The sequence below is a fragment of the Drosophila albomicans genome, chromosome 3 (assembly GCF_009650485.2).
Source record: "Drosophila albomicans strain 15112-1751.03 chromosome 3, ASM965048v2, whole genome shotgun sequence".
NCBI lineage: Eukaryota > Metazoa > Arthropoda > Insecta > Diptera > Drosophilidae > Drosophila > Drosophila albomicans.
The window spans coordinates 48264590-48285727 of NC_047629.2; the positions used below are offsets into that span (position 1 = coordinate 48264590).

Here is a 21138-nt window from a genome sequence, read left to right on the forward strand (position 1 = left end):
TAGTATATTTATGAGTATATACATTTAAAAGCAGAATACCAAATATACCGAAAAATACTGAAATGTGTATATATTAGGTATACAAGTTTACAAATATAATGCCGTATTATTATACCGAAAAAACACTGAAATAAGCCCAAAATATTTATATAACGGGTATACAAATTGAATACCAAATTAATATACCGAAAAAATACTGACATATACCCACATGTATTTTTAATATATTTATATAAAGGGCATACAAATTTAAAAACATTTGTGAAGCATGAAATTTATAAATTAAATCCACAATAAGTTTATACAAACTTACGATCTTAAGTCTTAAATTTGAAGCAATATTTGTCTATTTTGGCATAATGCAAAAGTTCAACAAAAACAATAAAAATGGGATTATTTTCTATTAATTTCATGAATAATGCATTTGGTGCATATTAAACACAACTTAATGTAAACATTTGCCATTGTTTTGCCATGCCTTAAAGATATTGTAATTACTTTCTTGTATAGTATCGTGTCGTGTTGTGTCGTGAGTGTGAGATCATATTTCGAGTAGATGCTCAACTCGAAGCTGAGAGCTATTGAAATTGTTTTTGGGCATTATTTGCTGCGCGGCACTCGACCAAAAAACTTTCGGCGAACTTTCGTTGTTAATTAGCTAAATCAACAGAGTAAACAGAAACCCTCAACAATTTTGTGCGTTAAACTCGCTCATATCCTGTTCATAATAATAAGATAATAATTGCAATTGTTTAGCCAACAAATGATCTCCGCTAGAAGAAACTCGCCAACTTTCCATTTCCCTAAATACAGCTGAAGTCAGCGCGAGTTTATAAGAAGAGAAAGAAGTAAAAGAGTAGAAAACTTTGGCCAGGCAACCAAAAAAAAAAAAAAAAAAACCAAAAAGGGAAAAATATAATTTAGGTGCAGTGAAAATCAAGCTCATCACACGGCAGCAAAAAACAGTCAGTCAGTCAGTCAGTCACATCCTCAGAGAGGTGCTTTTCTTTAATTTTCCATATTTTCCATAGCCATTTGCTATGACAGAAATGATGATGATGATGCTGATGATGTTGATGCATGCGCCTTGGCAGCCCATCAACTTTTTGGTTGGTGTTGAAGTTGAGTCGGAGTTGCGAGTGTCGGAGTTGAAGTTGAACCTGGACGAATGCCAGTTGCCATGACATTATCAACGTGCCACCAACAACTCTCAACAACGTGGCAACAGCTACTGCTTGCTGCTTGCAACGTGACATGTGTTGCAGAGAGAGGGGGAGGAGACTTAGGAGTGCGGTTAATATTGTTGTGCCACGCCATCGCCAAGCTAACAATGCAGCTGCCTCCATCTCTCTCTTCACCGCTGTTTGAATAATTCAATGCATATTCAGAAATGGCAATAACAATTGCTTTAAGCCAACGCGGCTTGCAAATAACAATTTTAAATACATTTTTAATGAACTCGTTAAAATCATTAAAATGAATTGCAACCAGGTGGCAAGTTGACGAAGTTGCATGCCACACAGCGCTATGCTTTGTGTGGTCTCCTCCAGCTGACTGACAGTTACCACACTTGCCACATGCCACATTTATTAGCATATTCACACACAGCCTCCTAATCTGATTAGTCAAGTAATTACAGTCAAACTCAAGCAAACGATAATTGCACTTGAAAACTCATACGAAATTCATGTCGCAAAGCTTTAAGGTCCGAGATGAGGTATTTAAGCATAAATTGCAGCATTGCTGCAATCCATTTGGATATTAAAATGACAAGCGAAGCGAACAACAAAAACAACACTAAACAACTACAAAGCAAGATGCTAAGTAATGTCTGACAAACTTCCAGTTTCCCTGGACAGTCCTTCAAAGCTGGTTTGAACTATGCAAATTGGTTGCGAAAAGTGAAAACGCTGATTATGAAAATTGTGATGAACTTTAATTTACACTCTCTTAATAACCAAAGTGAACAAACATAAAGGGACACTCAATAAAATAATAAATATGAAATGAACTATACTATGATAAATATTTAAATCTGTTTTAATTCATCAATTTAAAAAACAACAAAATAATTCAAAGCCGAAATTTAATGTGAGAACAATGATTATATATGTATATACAAATATATACAATATGGTCATTCATTCTATTTTTTCTTTTTTTTCCAATTTTTTGTGTTTATCTGCATTTTAGTATGATCAAACTATCGTATAGTGCTAGTATTAAAAATATTTTCATATTACTTTTAACACAAAGTAAAAAGTCTCATTGAATCCCGAAATTTATTCGATCCTTAAAGTTTAAAAACAATCAATAGGTTGTGAATAACCTTTAGAATTAAAATTTATACTGTAACATGTGGAATAATTTTTTCTATATCAAATTTGATTAGATCAATTTTTAGAAATAAGGAATTATATTTGTTATTTTAGTAAAATAATTATAATAATAATGGATTCATCTTCATTTATATCCCCAAAAATAGATTCAGTTTGTATTTTAATTACTATTTTATATCGTGAATTTTTACGTTTAATAATTTGAAGCATCGTACTTCGGAAGGTTTAAATCGATTTGTCGATTCCTGGGTTCCTGGGTTAGACACATCTTATAGTGTGAAGTGGTTGTTTTCGAAAAATGCATAAAACTTAGACTTATGCCTAAAAAGATGTATAATACAATTTAAGTTTTAGTTAAATAAATGCGAAGAGTTTTTAATGTTTGTTTTACATTTATTTAATTCATATTTAATCCTTTGATTTAATTGATTTAAACATCAAAATAGATTTTAAATTTTAGATAATTGTTGTGAAAAGCATAAATTATAAACGAAAATTTAAAATTTACGACAATAAAAATAAAGTAGAATATATATTAAATTGTTGTAAGAAACATGAATTATATACGAAACTGTAAAAACTTTAATTGTATGTCAAAAAGAGTAAAATTAAAATAGCGTATTTATTTAAAATAAATGCAACAAGCTTCGTCCCTTCTAATCACTGTCGAAATGCATTATTCTCTCAACCTTCTGCTGGGTATAGAACAGAAGAGTAATCACCACAAAAATGACAAGTCTACAACAACTACAGCAACAAAAACAGCAGCAACAACAACAACGATGAGAGCAGAGAAGAGCATCCCACACTTTAGTCGAAGTTTCCACTACACAAAGTGGCCACTGAGGATGCTCGAAGGCGTCTGCACTGGGGGTAATTAAGAGCGTGGGATGACGGAAAACCACTGAACAGCTCTTGAAAAATATGCGCAAAAAATGCAAAAATAAAGAGCAAAAAGAAGAAAAAAAAAAGTAAAAAGTAAAATCATGAAATATGTGAAACATGCCTCAAGCTGCAAACCAATTTCAATGGAAGACGACACAGTTGCAACCTGAAGCTGGAGCCTGAGAATCGGGGTCAGAAAAAACACTTTCATCGTTTTTGAAGCCGAAGAATTTATCAAAGGGAATTTGCGTGTTAGCATAAGAATGCAAGTAGAGGAACTGAAATCGAGCGAGATATGATAAGACAGATTGGAAATTGTATTATTTAATTAGCATATAAACGAGCCTCGTCGACAACAAACCCAAAAAAAAAAAAGAAGAAAAAAGTGACTAACACAACAAGCCAATAGCAACAAGTTCTGAGGCACAGTTACAAAAAATGCAAATGCGTGTTGACGACGAGTCGAGTCGAACAGCGATGCGAGGTTCGAACACAACAAAGATTAGAGACAGAGAACTGAGCGAGAGAGCCGACAAACAAAAGATTCCCATTTGCCAGTTGATGTCTATGGTTGGTTCTTTGGCCATGATGATTCTTTTCCTGGGTTGTAGGTCATACTTATAGCGTTTGACACCTTTCTTGGCTCTCTGCTCTTAACTCTTGGCATAACTGTGAGGCCACCACTGACCCACAAATGGATCACATCACACACACACACATGATTCTATAGAACAACTCTCAGACAACAAACTGCATCGACGGGCGTTTTACATAACCAAATATGTAAGTAGAAGTACTCGAGACTCGTAACGACTATTACGGGTACTCATCATCATGCCTGCTAGCCATTCATATTGTAATTTTTCCACAACAGCATGAATATACTTGCTATAAAAAAAAAAGCTGTCCAGCCAGCCAGCCTGAGCTGCATAACTGCCCAACTGTGGCTAACTGTGCGTATGCGCAATGCTTTAAAACTGGCACAGCAGAACGTCCCACAACAAAAAAGGGAAATGCACTGGGAGAAATGCGAGTGGCTAAAGCTATTGTAACTTAATATTGGTCTTTGAAATTTGTAAGATGAAAGTAAAGCATACAAATTTTCTGTTATACAAAGTAATGTGAAATACTTTATTTAAAAAATAATTAATTCTTATTTATGTGTTCTGTGTCTATACATAAACATTTGGAATAGATTAAAATACCGAGTGTTTGAAAAAATACCAATAAATTATAACAAACCATTTTCGCATAAAGGATTCTTTTAAAAAGCTAATAGCTGAGGAATTGAAAACTATAAAAATGTTAATTAAACTATAACAAGTAATAAAGTATGTGAATTATTATAGAAGTAATCTGCTTTGAATATACTATTATAAAGATAATCTTTGAGTATATCCTAAAATAAAAAATACCAGAACAAATGACACTCACATAAGAAAAAGATAATAAAGACTATTAATGAAAACTAATAAATGGATAATAAGAATGATTAACAATCAAATGAATACAAAACCTATAAATATAAATTCTTCTGCTAATGAAGCATTTGGGAAGTGATATTCTCTGTCTATAAACATAAAAAAGCATTAAAATATCAAGAAAAATTATTTCCACATTAAAAACGTTTAACCAATGATTGGATAATATAAATAAAAAGCCATTAAATCAATACAAAAACCTATAAATATTAAAAAGTTTTTTAATAAAGTATTTCATATGAATTATGAAAGAACAGCTATGTATACTCTGTCTAAAGACATTCACCTAAAGCATTGCCTAAAAAATCAATTGCTAATAAAAATAAGCCTTAAATAAATCAATTATTAGCCTATAACCATATATATTAAAAAATCTTTTCCAATAACTTTCCTCAGAATTAAATTGTAATATTAAAACGCCAACAAAAACTTTCAGAACTTTAAGTAATTAATTTAATAGGATTAAAAAAATTTAATTGAAATATAAAGAAGAGCATTTTAAAAGAAGAACATTGAATAATTAGCTTAATATAAATGTAGTTCCTTTCCAAAACCTCTAAGCACTTCTCACAAACTTCCCAGCTCTTAAATGTTAATAAGAAGTTCTTCCAAAAACACCAAAAAGAACTCTCAATCCAGTAGTGTCATTAGAAATGCTTAAAATGGCAAGTTTTCTACTATGCTTGAGCAACCTAATTGAGACTGAAGTAATTCGTTTCGTTAAGTGCATGAGTTGAAAGATAGAATTTGCACTTTGTGGCATGATAACAGCAATTGCAATTGGCATTGCAACACCCGCAAACAAAGGCCAACAACTTTATTCTGTTTGCAGTCACAGCTGAGCATAGAGAAGGGAATTCGGGGGCGGAGGAACAGAGGGAACAGAGAGATGCGTGTAATCTTCTAGCGGTTGTAGCCCAAAAAAATAGAAGAAAGAAAAAAATTCAGCTCATTTGCGCTGTCACTTTGCTGGATGCTCGTGGATGGAGGTGATAACTTTCAACGGTTTCACGTTTGAAATTGGCTTGAAGCTGCTGCTGTTGTTGCTGCTGCTGATGTTGCTGCTGCTGATGTTGCTGCCACCCGACCCTGCCTGCAGCTGCAGTCTGTGGGAAATTAATGAATTAAGAGACTCGCTGGCGGTAAGAAAAAACAAAAACAAAAAATGGAAATAAGTAATGCTCACATTACATTAGCGGCAGCCGCTGATGTTGCTGCTGTGTTTTAATGTTGCTGTTGCTGTGGCAGTTGCCGCCAAGTGGCAGGAGGCAACTTTAACTCATTTCCACGACACTCAAATGAGCAAAATTATTGCGGTTAAGTACGCGAACGTAAAGATTTTTCCGACGCGCAGTTGAAAAATCGGAAAGTAAGCAAAAGAAAAGTCTTGTTAGAAAAAAAGGCAGAAGAAGTCAAAGTCAAAGTCAGAGACTGAGACTAAGGAAGATTGCAAAGCAAACGTCGTCGAGGGAATTTTTGCGAGCTATGGCAGTCGAATCGAATCGCGGCAGATCGTGAATTAAATTTAAACTGCACAGAAATACAAAATAAATAAAAATGGGACAAGTGAGCGCGATGTGGTGTGGAAATTATAGGGAAGAGGGCAACGTTGCCGCAGCTCTCTCGTTGTCTCTCGTTTCGCATCTCGTGTTGCAGTGTCATTGATAGGCCGCAAGAAGAAAACGCGAAGCAAACCAAGCCAAAAGCGATGCGATGCGATGCGAAGAAAGAAATCAACATGATCAAGCATTGAGCTAACGATACGCCAACACAGCACACAGCACACAGCAGGCGGTAGATGCGACCAAATTGGCACATTAGACAAATTGTTGCAGACAGACGAGTGACGAGTGACGAGCGACGAGAGTGGAGGAGGGGAAAACATCTCAATAACCCAACTCGATTGAATGCAAAACAAACTGCAACTGAAGATCATAAATTGAATATATTTCCACAAAACCGCAAAAGAGCCTCGAAAGCAAAGCAAAGCAGCAGTCAATCCATCAATCAGTCAATCCATCAGTCGTCGCGCTCAGTCATCGAGCGAGTCAGAGGTGCGATCAAATGTCAGGGCTTAAGAGACCTCGACAAACCAAAGCGAGAGGAGCAGTCAGCAAAGTCATTTAACAATGCCGCACAATTTAAGCCATCATTGACCCATTTTTTTGCCACTTGGGGAATGCCTCCAAACTCCACTCCAGATGCTGCTGCTGTTCATGTTCGGTTGCTGTTCTTCTGTTGTTGTTTCGTTATGCGATCTGGACTCGACGAGTGTCGCCATTTAATTGGCCTCTCGAAGGAGTCAAGCAGCCAAGCTGAAGCCAAGCAGAAGCTTGCCAAATATGTCGCAGTGACTTTGACACTTTTTGGCCGTGTCTTTAAAGCTGCGTAACTTTTCTTTTGTCATCTTTGCTCTATTGTGAGAATGTTGTTGTCGTCATGCGCTTTAATTAAATTTTGTTTTGGCTTCAGTTTGTTTTTTTTCGTCGTATTCTGTAATGTCATCACCGGCTTGACTTAGACGAAGCTCTATTGTGCGCCAGGTTTGACTTCGCCCGCTTCTTTCACTCACATGTGATGTCACTCACTCACTCACAAAAAAACAAGAAGAAAAAACCGGCTAGCTTGGCCATTTGAAGTTCATGGCAACACACACACACACACACACACACACACATAATTACAAATTCATTTGGCACAATTATGCGGCACAGTTGCAGCACGCCAACAACATCTCAGGCAACGACACACATTTAATTGCATTTGGCAAACGAGCGCAACAAGTGCCACGAGATTGCCACAAGAGTCGTCTCCAGCTAAAAATATAAAAAGACACACAGAACACGCAACAAGCACAGACGTTGCATCCAAGAATAAGCAAAAGAATCCGCATCTTTCCTCTGAGTTCGAGTTCGAGTCCGAGACAATTCCAACGCATGAAAATTGCTGCCTAGGCACTAAATTAAAAGCTTAATGCGTTCCCCAGCCCCTCATCCCAGTTTGGCCAAGATTCCCAATTCCCCCCAGCAGCAACCGCCAGCAGCAACAGTTGCAACTGCAACCGGGAGAGACCATTCATTGGTGTCTTCTGAAATGTTTATTCTGCAACACTTGGCACGATTTTAATTTGCTTTTAGTGCTGTAATTCATTTTGAAGCCAACTGATAAATGGAAATGAGCACAATTAGTCGTGGGGGGTGTTACGCCTTCTTCTTCTTCTTCTTCCCCTTTTCCTTCCCCTTAATTCTCTGCACAGATTGCATCTGTTTGCCCATTTCAAGCTCACTGACTGCCAACGCTCCAACTGGTTCATTGGATACCAGTTATCTTATGGAAATCTATTAATTTAATCGAGATAAACCGGATAAATACGCAGCGAGTGTGTTAATAAATAAGCAAAGGAACTATGAAAATGAAGAATACTCCGCAGATAACTTTGCCTGCGATATCTGCTGAGAACTGAGAGTTGGGAACTGGGAACTCAGAACTGGGAAGTGGGATAAGCACTTTAAGCTAGCGTGCAATTTGTAACTCTAGCCGAGCAACGCATTTTTCATTTCGATTAGAGCTTTACAAATGCTTCGGAGTATACCAAAGTTAACGGATTGGAGGAGAAAATTAGAACTGAAATTAATATGGATTAATATTGCGGCTGATAAAAGTAAAATCTTTCAGCAGGCAAATTAAAAAGAAAAATCTTTTGTATTCAAATATTAAATATGGGTAATTCCATGACGGAATTTGTCCCGTGCGAGACTCTTTACATTAAAAATAACATAAACTGAAACTATTTTAAAAATAAGAAAAGTTTATTTTTATAGCTCTAGATAAGTACTTTAATTAGAGCTAAGAATGGTTTTGGAATTTTTTTTCTGTTTTGTTTTCTGTTGTGATCAGTTAAAACAGATGAAGTTCCTAAAATCAATCTTACATAGCTCTAAATATAGTGCTTATCTAAAGCTTTAAGAATAACATTCACTTATTTTTGAAATTGTTTCAGTTGATGTTATTTTCACTGTAAAGACAAATTTCGCCATGGAATTACCCATATATTAATAACTACTGATAATTAGAGCAACATGGTCTAGAAATTTGTTTTAAAGCCATATTTGGTATATTGGTGTACCAGTAAAAACAGAACAGTGAAGCATTATTCTTAAAATTTATCAAATTAACACGCACAAAAATACAAAAAATATACCAAAGGTTATATTTGTTATATAAATATACTGATAAAACCAAAACAGTGTGGTATTATCATTAAAATCTACCAAATTTACATACCGAAAAAAATCAAAACTATATCGAAGGCTATATTTGGTATATACATAGATACATAAATAATATCAAAACAGTGTGGTGTTATGATTAAAATATACCAGATTAATATAGTGAAACAATTCACAAATTCATACAAATATACAGAGAACAAAATTTGATATATTGATATACTATTACATTCAAATGATGTTATACTAAAGAATCCGGAATATTCTGTATATCACAACCAAATTTTGAGAAATTATGAAAAGTGTTGTATAAGAAAATTACAATATTTGAGAAATTGTAAGAAAGAAATATACTTGTATTTATAAGTTAAACAATAATACGACAAAACTTTTGTGTTTCAAGTCTTACCTCCCCTTAATGAGAGAATATTTCAAAAAAAGAGAATTACATCATAAACATAAAACTGCTTTATCAATTGACATCAAACTTTGCCTTGTAAATTTCCCTCAACTATGCAAAGTTTAATCAAACTGCAGTCAATTTATTTACTACATTGGCTCATTAAAAAGTTTAACGCATGTAAAATTGAATTACAACTTTATCCTAGGAAACTAGAAAGCACTATTATATAATAAAATTATCAAAGCCATAAAGCTATTTGTAAACATTAATCGTTGTAAAAGTAATTAAAACAAAACTAGCTTAAAAATGTTAAATATGAAAAGTTGAAGTTTAAAAAACAAAACGAATTACAAATAATCCTTTAACGATAAAACAATTTCCACGCAAAATAAACTTCTTTACAACTCGATTAAATAAACTTTTAGCAAAAAACAACTGATATTTTGTTACAACTATATTAAATAGCAAGCTGCTGTCTCTTTAAATTTGAACGTTTACTTTTGCCAAGTAAAATGGCTTTTAAATGAAATTAAAGAAATGCGCAGTTGGGGAAAGAGATTTAAGAACGTTCTTTAACTAGGCAAACAAAATTGCTAGTTAAATTTGAGAGATTCAATTTGCAAGCTAAGCAATTACTTAGGCTCAGACTGAGTTAAGTTGAGTTGCCAAGTTGAACTGACCAGCCAACCAACCAACCATCCATCTGTCTCTTCGTCTGTCTGAGGCATTATGCAACGAGTTAGACACATCAAATGGCCACTGGTTGGACCTGATTGTTTCAACACCGACTCAGCGACGACTGAGCAAAGTGGACGAGTCAACGAACCTGTGACAGCTGGGCGCAAAAGCTGTCCATCAAAAACAAAAACACAAAAAAAGAGGGAAGCAGGCGCACCGCAACCACAATCATGCAACGGTACCAAAGTATAAACCCAAATGGAACATTAAAAGAACTTCAAGTTACGAAAGCGGTCCAAAAAAACCAAAAAAAAAAAAGTAAAACAAAGCGACGTAAGAGTTAGTTAACAAATGAAGTTAAAACACCGCCAGGCAGTAGCGGCATTTGCCACGAGAGCATTTAAAAATTTCCCAGGAGCAAAGGAGGAGGGAGGCGGGAGGCGGGAGGCGGGAGAAGAAGAATAATCTGTTGGGGGCGCCGCTAATGAGCGTCAAGCGGTGCAACGTGCCGCCAAGGGGCATCTGGGCATCGGCATTGCCATCGAAGACATCATAAACAGCTAATAGACGCGTGCAGCGACAACTTGATTAATTGAAACTAAATGGCCCAGCGGCGAACAACAGTCAGTCAGGAGGATGCAAACTACAACTACAGCCACAATAGCAAATACATTTGCTGCGTGCCTTGCAACAATTACAAAACGGCAGTTGCAGTTGTTGCAGGAAATGCAAACGCAATGCAACAGGCGCAACTTGGTCACAATTAAGCAAATGACAAATGACATCAAATTGCCATGCAAAATGGCTGAGAACAGGCGCCGGGGCCAGGAGCATGTCCAGACTTAATTGTGCAACAGCAACAACACACAGCAGACAAAGTGTTGCACACGGTCATTGATCGCCAGCAGCAGCAACAGCAACAGTAAGAGCAGCAGCAACATTCCAAGCGACTCTCTTCTCCGTTAGAAGTTGCGCAGTTTTAATAAATTTAAATGTGGCCAACAACAATGCAAAGCAATGCAATCATTTAAACGGCAACAACAATTGGTAATTGAAGCAGACGCAAGTTATGCGCAACAGCAACTGTGTTGCAGATGTTGCTGTACTTAAGCTTATCACTAAATTTGTTGCGCTGCCGCCGCGTGGATAACGTGGCGAGATCTTGCATAATGCACAGCAACAACAGCAACCATTGCAGACGCTGTAACTGTACCTGCAACGCGATGCGGCATCAACTTTCGCATTACACAAATAACATCTAATAATAGTAATAATTCAAATTAATTTCGCACCCAGCAACAAAGTGGCAACTATTTGAAATCATTATGTGATAAAGATGGCCAGCAACAACAGCAGCAGCGAAGATGCCAGCAACAACAGTTGCTGCTGCGGCTTTATCGCTGGCTAAAAAATCAGCTGCAATTTGCAAAAAAGAGCGGAATCATTTGCACTATTAAAATAAAAATGAAGACAAAACTTGCAGATAAAGCGAAAATAGAAATAAGAATTTGCAACAACAAGCAAAGCTGAAAGCCAATAAAGCGTTGCAGCAGCAGCAACAATTGCTAGGAAAAAGTGCAGACGCCGCAGCGGCAACAAAAATTACCGCCAAAGACCAAAAGATCAAACTGCAGGGAAATAAACAACAGCAACAGCAACAACAACCACTGCAGCAGCAGCAACATCGGCAGCAGAAGAAAAAGCAGTTCCAGCAACACAGCAGCAGCAGCAGCAGCAACAATGGCAAAAAGCAGATTGCCATTGGCACTTGAGCAGCAGCAACTTCGTGCAGCATCTCTTTCTCTCTCTCTTTCTATAACAAAGTGTCCATCTCTGTCTCTCTCTCTCTCTCGCTGTCTCTGTCTTTTCATCAAGTCTTGAGTCTATGCAAAAGTTGCTCTTGGCAGCAAATGCTAAACAGTCGCTGGCTAAAAGGGCCACTGCCAAGCTTTTCATTGCTGGTAAAGTTCAAGAGTTGCTCTTGCCATAGATGTTGTTGCTGCTGCTGCGGCAGTGGCTGCTGCTGTTGCAACTGGCAACTGGCAGATGATCGCAACGCTCGCATATTTTATGCCACAAAAAGAATGCAGACGCCGCCGCCATTGCGTTGCATATGCATAAAGATAAGACGAAGAAAGTTGCCAGTGAATAGTTGCAGCAGCAACATTTGGCCACGCAGCAGCAACAGTCACCCACTCACTAAGGAAAACGGCAAACTTCACCCACGATTTGCATGTGTGTCAACTGCGAATAGAACCGCAATTCGAGTTGCTAATGAAGCGCCCAAAGTCATGTCAACAGCAAACGCAGACGGCGAGGCGGCTGCAATTAGGGCCCCTTAAAGAGAGAAAAACCCTGCCACATGCCACAAAATTATAGACAAATTTTTGTGTTGCCGCTGGCAGCAAAACGGAGCATCTATCAGGTGCATTGATCTATGGCCATTTTTTCTATATTTATTTTTAATTAACGCCAAGTTGCTTTTGCCCAGCTCCCAGATCCCAGGTCTAGTTGCAGGGTTGCTGGTTGCTGTTGTTACTGTGGCTGCTGCTTTCCCATGGCTGGGTTTCAATGGCAAAAATTCATGTTTGATGAGGAAGGCAGAAAGGCGCAGAAAGCCGCTAGAAATGGAAATCTATAAAGATCATTAGCATCCGGAGCACGTACCGCAGTCGCAGCCAGTTGATTGCAGGGCGCTGACTAATAGATCAGACCAACATAGGGAGAGTGAGTCTCCAAGCAAACAAAATAGAAAGGGGAGAAGAGTGAAGAGCAGAGGGAGAGAGCAAACATTTGCTTCAATTATCTCAGTTTCTGGCTGAGGCAGAATTATGTTAAGCGTTTTGCCATTTAGCTAAATTGAAACTGAGAAGAAGTTATTGAAGTTTGTAAGCTTGTAAGAAGTTCTGTTCCGTCTGGTTTTACCAGTTACTAACAATTTTTTTATATGGTTCATCATGGATCGATGACAGGCCCCAAATGACATTGAAGCGAAAGCCAACAGAATCAGGCCACAAATGCCGAACAAGATTCTCGCTGCGTTGTGGCATGCGAGGCATGTCTAATCAAAACTCCCTCCGTTCCTCCCCCTCTTTTGGCAACTCAAACAATTTTACTAACTTCATTATTCAGCATTAAAAACCAATTCAATTACACATTCGAATTGCATTTTGCAGTCTTCGAACATGTTCGATGCAACATGTTTGATGCTTAACAGTGCGCTGTTAACTGTCGCTTAAACAGCTTTGAATTGAAGCTTCTATTTCGATTTGAATTGAGAGTTTGTTCCACATTTTGCGTATGAAAATCTAAAGATTTATGGTTGTTGTTAATAAATAAAGATTGTTATACGAAATTCTATGGCTCTCTTCTTCTTGTGTCTGTGTTCAATTGTTCTGCCTTGGATATATGCAACTGTTAAAATGTATCTTTCGCTTTGTGTGAGCTTGTGGCAACAAACTGCAAACCGGTCTCTGCGACGGTCGCTGGGAGAAAAGTCTGCAAAGGCCGCTGCGACTGCGACGCCAAAGTCAAAGTCAACAGCAACAGCGACGGCGACGTCGACGTCGAAGTCGACGGTGGCAGCGTTTTCCGGTTGAAAATTTTTAAAAGACGCTGCCGCAACGCGGCTGGAAACATTTGTACCAAGACGTTAGAAGACAACGCAACTGCGATCGGAGCGCGAACAACAAAACTTACAAACTTACAACAAAAAAAAGAGACAGCGCAAGAGTGTGAAAAAGATAGAGCGAGTGTGAGAGAGTAAAGCGACAAAAAAAAAAGTAAAAGAAAAAGAAAATACAAGTGCTATTTGAAAAGTGGCCAAAAAAACAAAACGAAAAAAAAGTCTCAGACTAGTTGCCTGCTCCTTTTGCCAGTTGCAGTTCGACTTGGACTTGACTTTGGCAGATCTTCCGTCTGCGATCTAAAGAAGAACTTCGTAGTGGACGTGTGCTTCGGTCGTGCAAAAGCGTGAAGAGGCTTCGAACAAACAGTTACAGTTAGTTGACACTAATACGCGAAATCCGAATGCGTTGGCCAAAAATATAAAAAAACGAATAACGAAATACGAAAAAAGAATAAGAAATAAATTATAATCATAATAGAAACTGGCTAAAGAAACGAGTCGCGAGTGCCACATCCATTTCTAGTTTTTTGCAATTGCAGTTACCAGTTCCCCGGGTTGTTCTTGTTGTTGACCACCCAAGTGTGTGTGTGTGTCTTTCTTCTACTTTTCGGATTCCCGTTCCGCATCCCCAACATGGCGCTAAGTGCTGCCTGCAGCTGCGCCCTGGCGCTTCTATTCGTCGCCACCCTCTGCTCGAGCTTGTGTTCCGCTGAATATCCGGGCGTCATTGAGCTCGTTGGCTACAGCAATCGACGGGCGCGCACTCATTTCATGGAGTCCCCAAGTCCGAATCCCACGCTGACGCCACCTGCGGCCAAGACACGCGCTGACATCGAGACTGTGAAGCGCAACATGAAGAAGTACGATCGTCTGTTGGAGCTAGATACAAAGAACTTGCCGGAGCCACAGAAGGATATGCTGGCGCGTATTGTGGAGCGTGTGGCAAGGTTGAAGGAGACACTCGACATCGAGGAACAGCAGCTGATACAACAGGAGGCAACCTCGGCACGCAGCAGCAGCGGCAGCTCATCCACTCAACAACTCTCAACGGAGGAACTCGAGCAAAGCACGCTGCCAACGACGGGCTACACCGAAACGGAAACCGATCCCACGTTGCTGCTGGATGAGACCACGTTGCTGGAGCTGCAGAACACAATGAACGAACAGGCTGCTCTCCAGGCTGAAGTCACGGCTCAGACAACTTTAATGCGTGAATTCCCTACCACAACAGATGCCATTGATGCTGGGGAAACAACAGCGCCCGCTTTGACCACGCTCGCTGAGAGCAGCCAGGAGACAGCAAGCGATGCCAGCGAAGAGGAGTCGACAACCAGCAACGATTCACTGACCGATGCCACCGATGCCGATGATCAATTTGTGGCCGCACGTTCGAACAACAATATTGCTGCCATCACAGCAGCCGATGCGGATCCCAGCACCAGCACAACACAAAGTGCGGGCAATCAACGCACTTTGACTACCATGGGCAAGCTGAAATTGCGTCCGACGAAGCGTCCTTTCGGTCATAAGGTAACGGCAGCGCTGAAGCGTCAAGGACAACGTCCCAGCAGCGTGAGTGCAGCGGCAGCCAATGCAGCAGCAGCCTCAAAGCCACCTTCTCAAACAGCGACAACCATCAAGCAGAAGCAGGGCACTAACAGCAACAACTATGCGCAGAAGCAGACAACCAAACAGCAGCAGCAACAGCAGCAGAAGGTAACAGCCGCTGGCAACACGCAGCAACCAGCAACAATGACAACAGCCAACTCTCAGGCGCCAGCATTGCCGCTAGAACAGCTTTACACACGCACGCCTCAAGCCAACATACCTGCAGCAGCAGCAGCAGCCGCCTCCGTGGCAGCAGCAGCAGCAGCAACACCCGCCGCCAGCAGTTATACGAACAGCAACAGCAACCCATCGGAGTCGATAGTCTATGATGGTCATGTGAATGCCTCGGCGCTTATTGACAGCCTCAATACGCATGCGCGCGAGGAGTACTATCAACAAAAGCTTGCCACCAACGGTGGCAGCAGCAGCAACAGTAATGGCAACAGCAACAACAAGGATAATAAGGTAAGAGACCAAAGCAATTGCCTTTCTTTCTGCTGACATTTTCCGCTTAATTAGCGATGACTTTAACCAAAAAAAAAAGCATACAGACAATGCCAACAGCGGGTGAAGAAACCGTTTTAAAAGGGGGGAAAAGCGGCAACCCAAGTTGAATGTCAAATGCAGAATTATTGGTACAACAAGTTGACTCTTTAAAAGCGGCAACAATCGGCGACCACAGCGCAACTGACAGCGACAGCAACAACGACGACGACGACGACAACGAATAGCAGCAACAATAGTCAACAAAACGGACAACAACAAACAATAAGAAGGCAGACAAAAAGTGCATTCGCGATTCGACTGCAGTATAAAGTTATCCAGCGAAGGGGGACAGCTAGACAGGCAACCAGCAACCAGCAACTAGCAACTAGCAACTTTGTAGCAACTTGCGACTTGCAACATGCTTGTCGTCCAGGTCGACCACTTGTTATAAATGGAGCGCCGCGGGGCTGGCTTTCCATTGCAAATCGATTGTCATAAGTTGGCAACAACAACCACAGCAACAACATCAGCAACAGTTGCTCGTTTTGAGAGAGTGGGTCAATTTTGGCCTAACCGAAAAAAAAAGAAACAAAAGACAAGCCAAAGACATGTCAAGATCCCAGTTGAAGTCGAAGTTGCAGTCGCAGTTGCTGTTGTTGTTGCTGTTGTTGTTGTTGTCTGAGGGCAGCTTCTCACATTCCATCAATAGCTATGCTCCACACACAAACACACACACAGTAAAATCAAAAAAACGAAAGATGAAGAAAAAAAAAGAAACAATTGCAATTTGTTGCCACTACTGACCTATAAATTTTGATGTGAGCCTTGGTTAACAACATGGACTCGCATGATGAGGATGACGGCGACGGTGGCGACTCCAGCTGAAGCTGAAGCTGAAACTGAAGTTGTAGCTGAAACCTGGCAACGAGACGACGACATAATTTATGGCTAGGCGATTGCCAATTGCCAATTGGCCATAGCTGGGAACCAAAACGAACGAACGAACATACGAACATAACATAGCTCTACTCCTCGTTGGCTATATCAGTCAATCGACAGGTTGAGCGAGTTGCACGTCGACTGCGGCGGCGGCGGCGGTTGCACGTCGCTACGTGACACACAAACACATAATCCGTGGCAGCAACAGGTTGACAATCAGCAATGAACTTACCTGCAATGAGAATGAAAAATAACGATAGAAAATGCGTTAGTTAAGGCTACGGATTATTGGACCCTACACACACACACACACACACACACGCTCACAGCACCCCAAGACACGCCCCCTGCCATGCCCCTGCCTAATTGATTTGATAGTCACATACGTTGTGGCATCCACACCTAAATAGGCCAACGGACCAACGGTTGCGTCTCTAATGCAATCGTTAATTGTTTTAACCCAAACCTGGGGAGAATCATTACGACTTGAATGCAGCTCACTTATTTGCTTGATTGATCAATCAGATTGCGGCAAAAGCAATTGCATCTCCCGCTAACAGAACTCATCATTCTTTTTAAAATCGCATTAATTTGAATTTGTGTAAAGATTATTCTAAAGACTGACAATAACTGTGTAATTTACTTGACTGATCAATCAACATGGAACACTGTTACTGATTGAGCTTTTTTCAAGGATGCATTAACCTTAAAAGATTCAGCTTTGTCTCTAATGCAAACATTAATTGTTTTCACACAAACCTGTGAAAAATCACAACCAGTTAAGTTACTACTCACTTATTAGAGCTTGATTGACCAATGAAATGTGGCAAACGCAATTGTATCTTTTGCTAACATAACTCAAATCGCATTAATTTCAATTTTTTAAAGATTATTCTAATAAATGACTTGAAAAACTTAAGAACTTACTTGCTGTCTAACTGTCTATGTTGCTTGACTGATCAATCAACTTAGAACACTATTGATTGAATTTTCTTCAAGGAAATATTAATTAGTTGAGCGACTCACTTATTTGATTGATTAATCAATCAAATGCCATAATGCAAAAGCATCTACTGCTTATATAACACATCATTCATTTCAAAATCGCATTAATTTGAATTATTTTAGAGATTATACTAATAATAATAAACTATAACGGTGTAAATTGCTTGACTGATCAATCATGAGAGAACTGATTGAGTCTTTTTCAAGCATGCATAAAGCTGAATAGATACAGTGAATCGATGCAAAAGCAAGTAAATCACAAAGGAAGGTACTACATACTACTGCCATACACTTTTAATATCAGATTTATTATAATCAATTCATCAATCATTCGTTTGATTGATTGAGCAATAAAACTAATTAAAGGAAGTTTCTCCTCAGCAGCAGTTTTTGAATACTAATTTCATACTCTTAACAATGCATAACACAATAAAATGCATAGTAAAATTTGAAGAAATGCGTTTGATTGATCAATCAATGCCGTTCAACCGTACAATGCTTACTCCACAAGTCTCACTCGCTCACTGAAGGTCGCATTAATTTTAATGTTCCACTCGTAATCAATGATTCTTGTCGACAGCAAAAACACATTAAAGAACTTTATGAGCTACCCGTGAAACATTCTGATTGTTGAATGATCAACCAAGCGGTAACTCAGCTGCCAACTTCCAACTGCCAACTGATTGCTCTCTGTCCATCTGCGGTGTTTACCGCTACAGAAATATCATAAATTAACGATTAAGCACAGATTTGTTGTACAGTTTTTTTTTTGTCTGTGGGCTGACCACGCTGTAATTAACACATTGTTTAAATATTTTTGCCAGGGAACACACTCAAAAAACTAAGTTATAATTGTTCCGACATTGCGACACACTAACAAAAAACAAACAAAAAAAGCGCATTTTGTGAAAGATCTTAATTTGCATAGAAATAATAATATGAAATGAAAGAAAGAAACAACTTTCGCTCGCATTTCATTTATACGCTTTCTAAGCCCCCAAAAAAAGATCAGTTCAGAGTAGACCGAAAACTAAGAACCTCTTTTAGATCAAAAGGCGCTAATGGCACACAAATCAAGACAAATATCATAAATAAACTCGATGCGTCACAATACAACTATATAAATTTGATCTAGGTACAATAAAGATTCTTCTCAACTCGAACTCAAACTCAAAGTCAAAGCCAATCGGGGGCAGCCTCTTTGATAATATTAATAATGGTCATAATAATGAGCTGAGCTGAGCTGTGTTGAGTTGAGTTGAGTTGAGGCACCGTTAACTGCATTTACATACCTCATGCCACACAATGGCTAGGTCATGGCGTTGTGGCATGAGTTGCAGTTAGACTGTTGCTGCTGCTGTTGTTGCTTCTTCTTCTCTTTCTCCGAATGATGCAACACAACATGAGCAACATGCGACTTTTTCACGCTCTCAACTCAATTAATTAGTGGGCAGCTTAACAACAACATCAAAAAAACAACACCACTGTAAGATTGAAAAACCGATCTGAGCGTATGCGACTGACAAAGTGCCCTGTAGTCGAGATTAAAAAGGTTTTCTCAGTTAAATATTAATTTGTATCACATGAATATTTATGAATTGTAAACAGTTTGATAATAATTACTTCACATTGTCTTAAAATGAAAATTATATAAGCAACTCAGAGATTTTTCAAGATAATTTTAGTTTTGTTTTTGAAATTATTCAAATAAGAGAAAAGACAAGAAGCTAAATACATATATTGAAGCATCAATAAATCGAAAGCCGTTTATAAAAAATTATTCCACACTGATCAAAATAAATAATAAAAACCAAAATAAAAATTGAATAGCAAGAAATATTTAAAAATAATTTTAATTCGATTGTTGAAAAGAAGCAAAAAACACTTCAATAACAATGAAATTAACAGACTTTGAAGATATTTTTAGATTTGTTGTCAAAAAGCAGCAAAAAAATATTCAAACAACAATGAAAGTAACATATTAAGGAGATATTTTTAGATTTGTTGTTGAAAAGAGGCAAAAAATACACAAACATCACTGAATCAAAAGCCGTTTATGTTATAAGAAATTATTCCAAACAGATCTGAATAAAATGTACACAGCAAATATTTTTAGTTTTGCTGTTAAAAAGAAGCAAAAATACTCTAAGCTCCAGATATTGAAAACTTTTCCTTTATAATTCGCATTATACGCTTTAAAACGCCAACAAATACCTAGAGAATTATTATAATAAAAGAAAATACACACGTGCCCCAAATCAGAAGCACAACTTTAAATAAATTTGTAAAGCAAAAGGTATTAAGAAAACTATAGAAATCGTGTAGCTTTAAAGAATTCAATAGCTTCGCATAATCATGCGACTTTAAAGTGAAGTTCCGTCAGTTGATAATACTCTTCTCTTCAACGCTTTTTCAATACCCCAGAAGAAGAAAATCTCGCTGTCGCTGGGCATGCGCCAGACCCCAACAACTCAGACCCAAAGCCAGCTGAAAAACTCAAAAAGACCTCTGGATGACCACGCCCCCAAACGGTTTCATGGAGCTGGCAATTAATTATGGCTTTTGCATTTGCATTGCTTTCAGCTCTGAGGCAAAAAACGAAAAAAAAACGAAAGACAAAAGAAGTTTCACTGCTTTTTCACTACCTTATTCAATGTCCCAGCCCCCCAAGCGAAGAGTGTGTGGCTTTTGCCGCGTGCCTCATGGTAACAATGACACCAACAATTTTACAAGGCATAGAGCAGATAATAATAGCCTGCAGCAAATGGGTAAAAATAAAAGAAACGAAGAGAAAAACAACAACAACAACGGCCAACAAAAGTGAATTGCAGTTAATGTAATTTCAACAAATCATAAAAAGAAAAATTGTGCGCACAAGAAGTCGTCGAATTTGTTAAGCTTATGGCTTAAACCAAATTCCCGGAACAAGTGTGAAAACTGTAAACCGATGCAGCTGCTGTTGCTGTTTGATTGACAGGCAACATTTTGTGGCAGGTGGCAAGTTGATAGTTTATAAGCGTGTAAAGAGAAATGACCAAACAAAAATTGGCCATAAATCAGCACTGACCATGAAATGAGTTGAAACATTAGCAGCACTGGGTCAAAGGTGAAGAGCAAAACTGTTATCGGCCTCAAAAATCAAAAATCGAACGATTAATCGAAGCCAAAGCAATTACAATACCAAAGGAAAGAGCTAAGAGGGCAGAGCAGCACTTGAAGTGCTTAGCGGAAGCTGCAAGCGAATGCAAATGAAAGCATTCAAGCAGAAAGCAGCGACAGGGCCAAGAGAAAGACACCGAGACTCGACTTAGAGTTGAAATCAAAGCCAGACGTTATTCCATATGATTAGGAAAAATCGAACAATGCATTACTTTAGACACACAGACACAGAAGAAGAAAGCTGCACGTTAGACAGTAGACTGTCTTCGTGGTATCTTGATATTTGTGTTGTTGTGTT

General features: G+C 38.6%; 2 protein-coding genes across 2 annotated transcripts in view; one reads left to right on the forward strand and one right to left on the reverse strand.

The window, feature by feature from the left end:
* LOC117571642 (elongation factor-like GTPase 1) overlaps positions 1-21138 on the reverse strand; it is a 90343-nt gene that overhangs the window by 40186 nt on the left and 29019 nt on the right. The window lies entirely within an intron of this gene.
* The window catches only part of LOC117570966 (uncharacterized), a 33074-nt gene continuing 25601 nt past the window's right edge, over positions 13666-21138 (forward strand). Inside the window, exon 1 of the mRNA XM_034252909.2 lies at positions 13666-15716. Within this exon, the coding sequence (XP_034108800.1) occupies positions 14277-15716 (1440 nt within the window). The 5' untranslated portion in view covers positions 13666-14276. The remainder of the gene's footprint in view (positions 15717-21138) is intronic.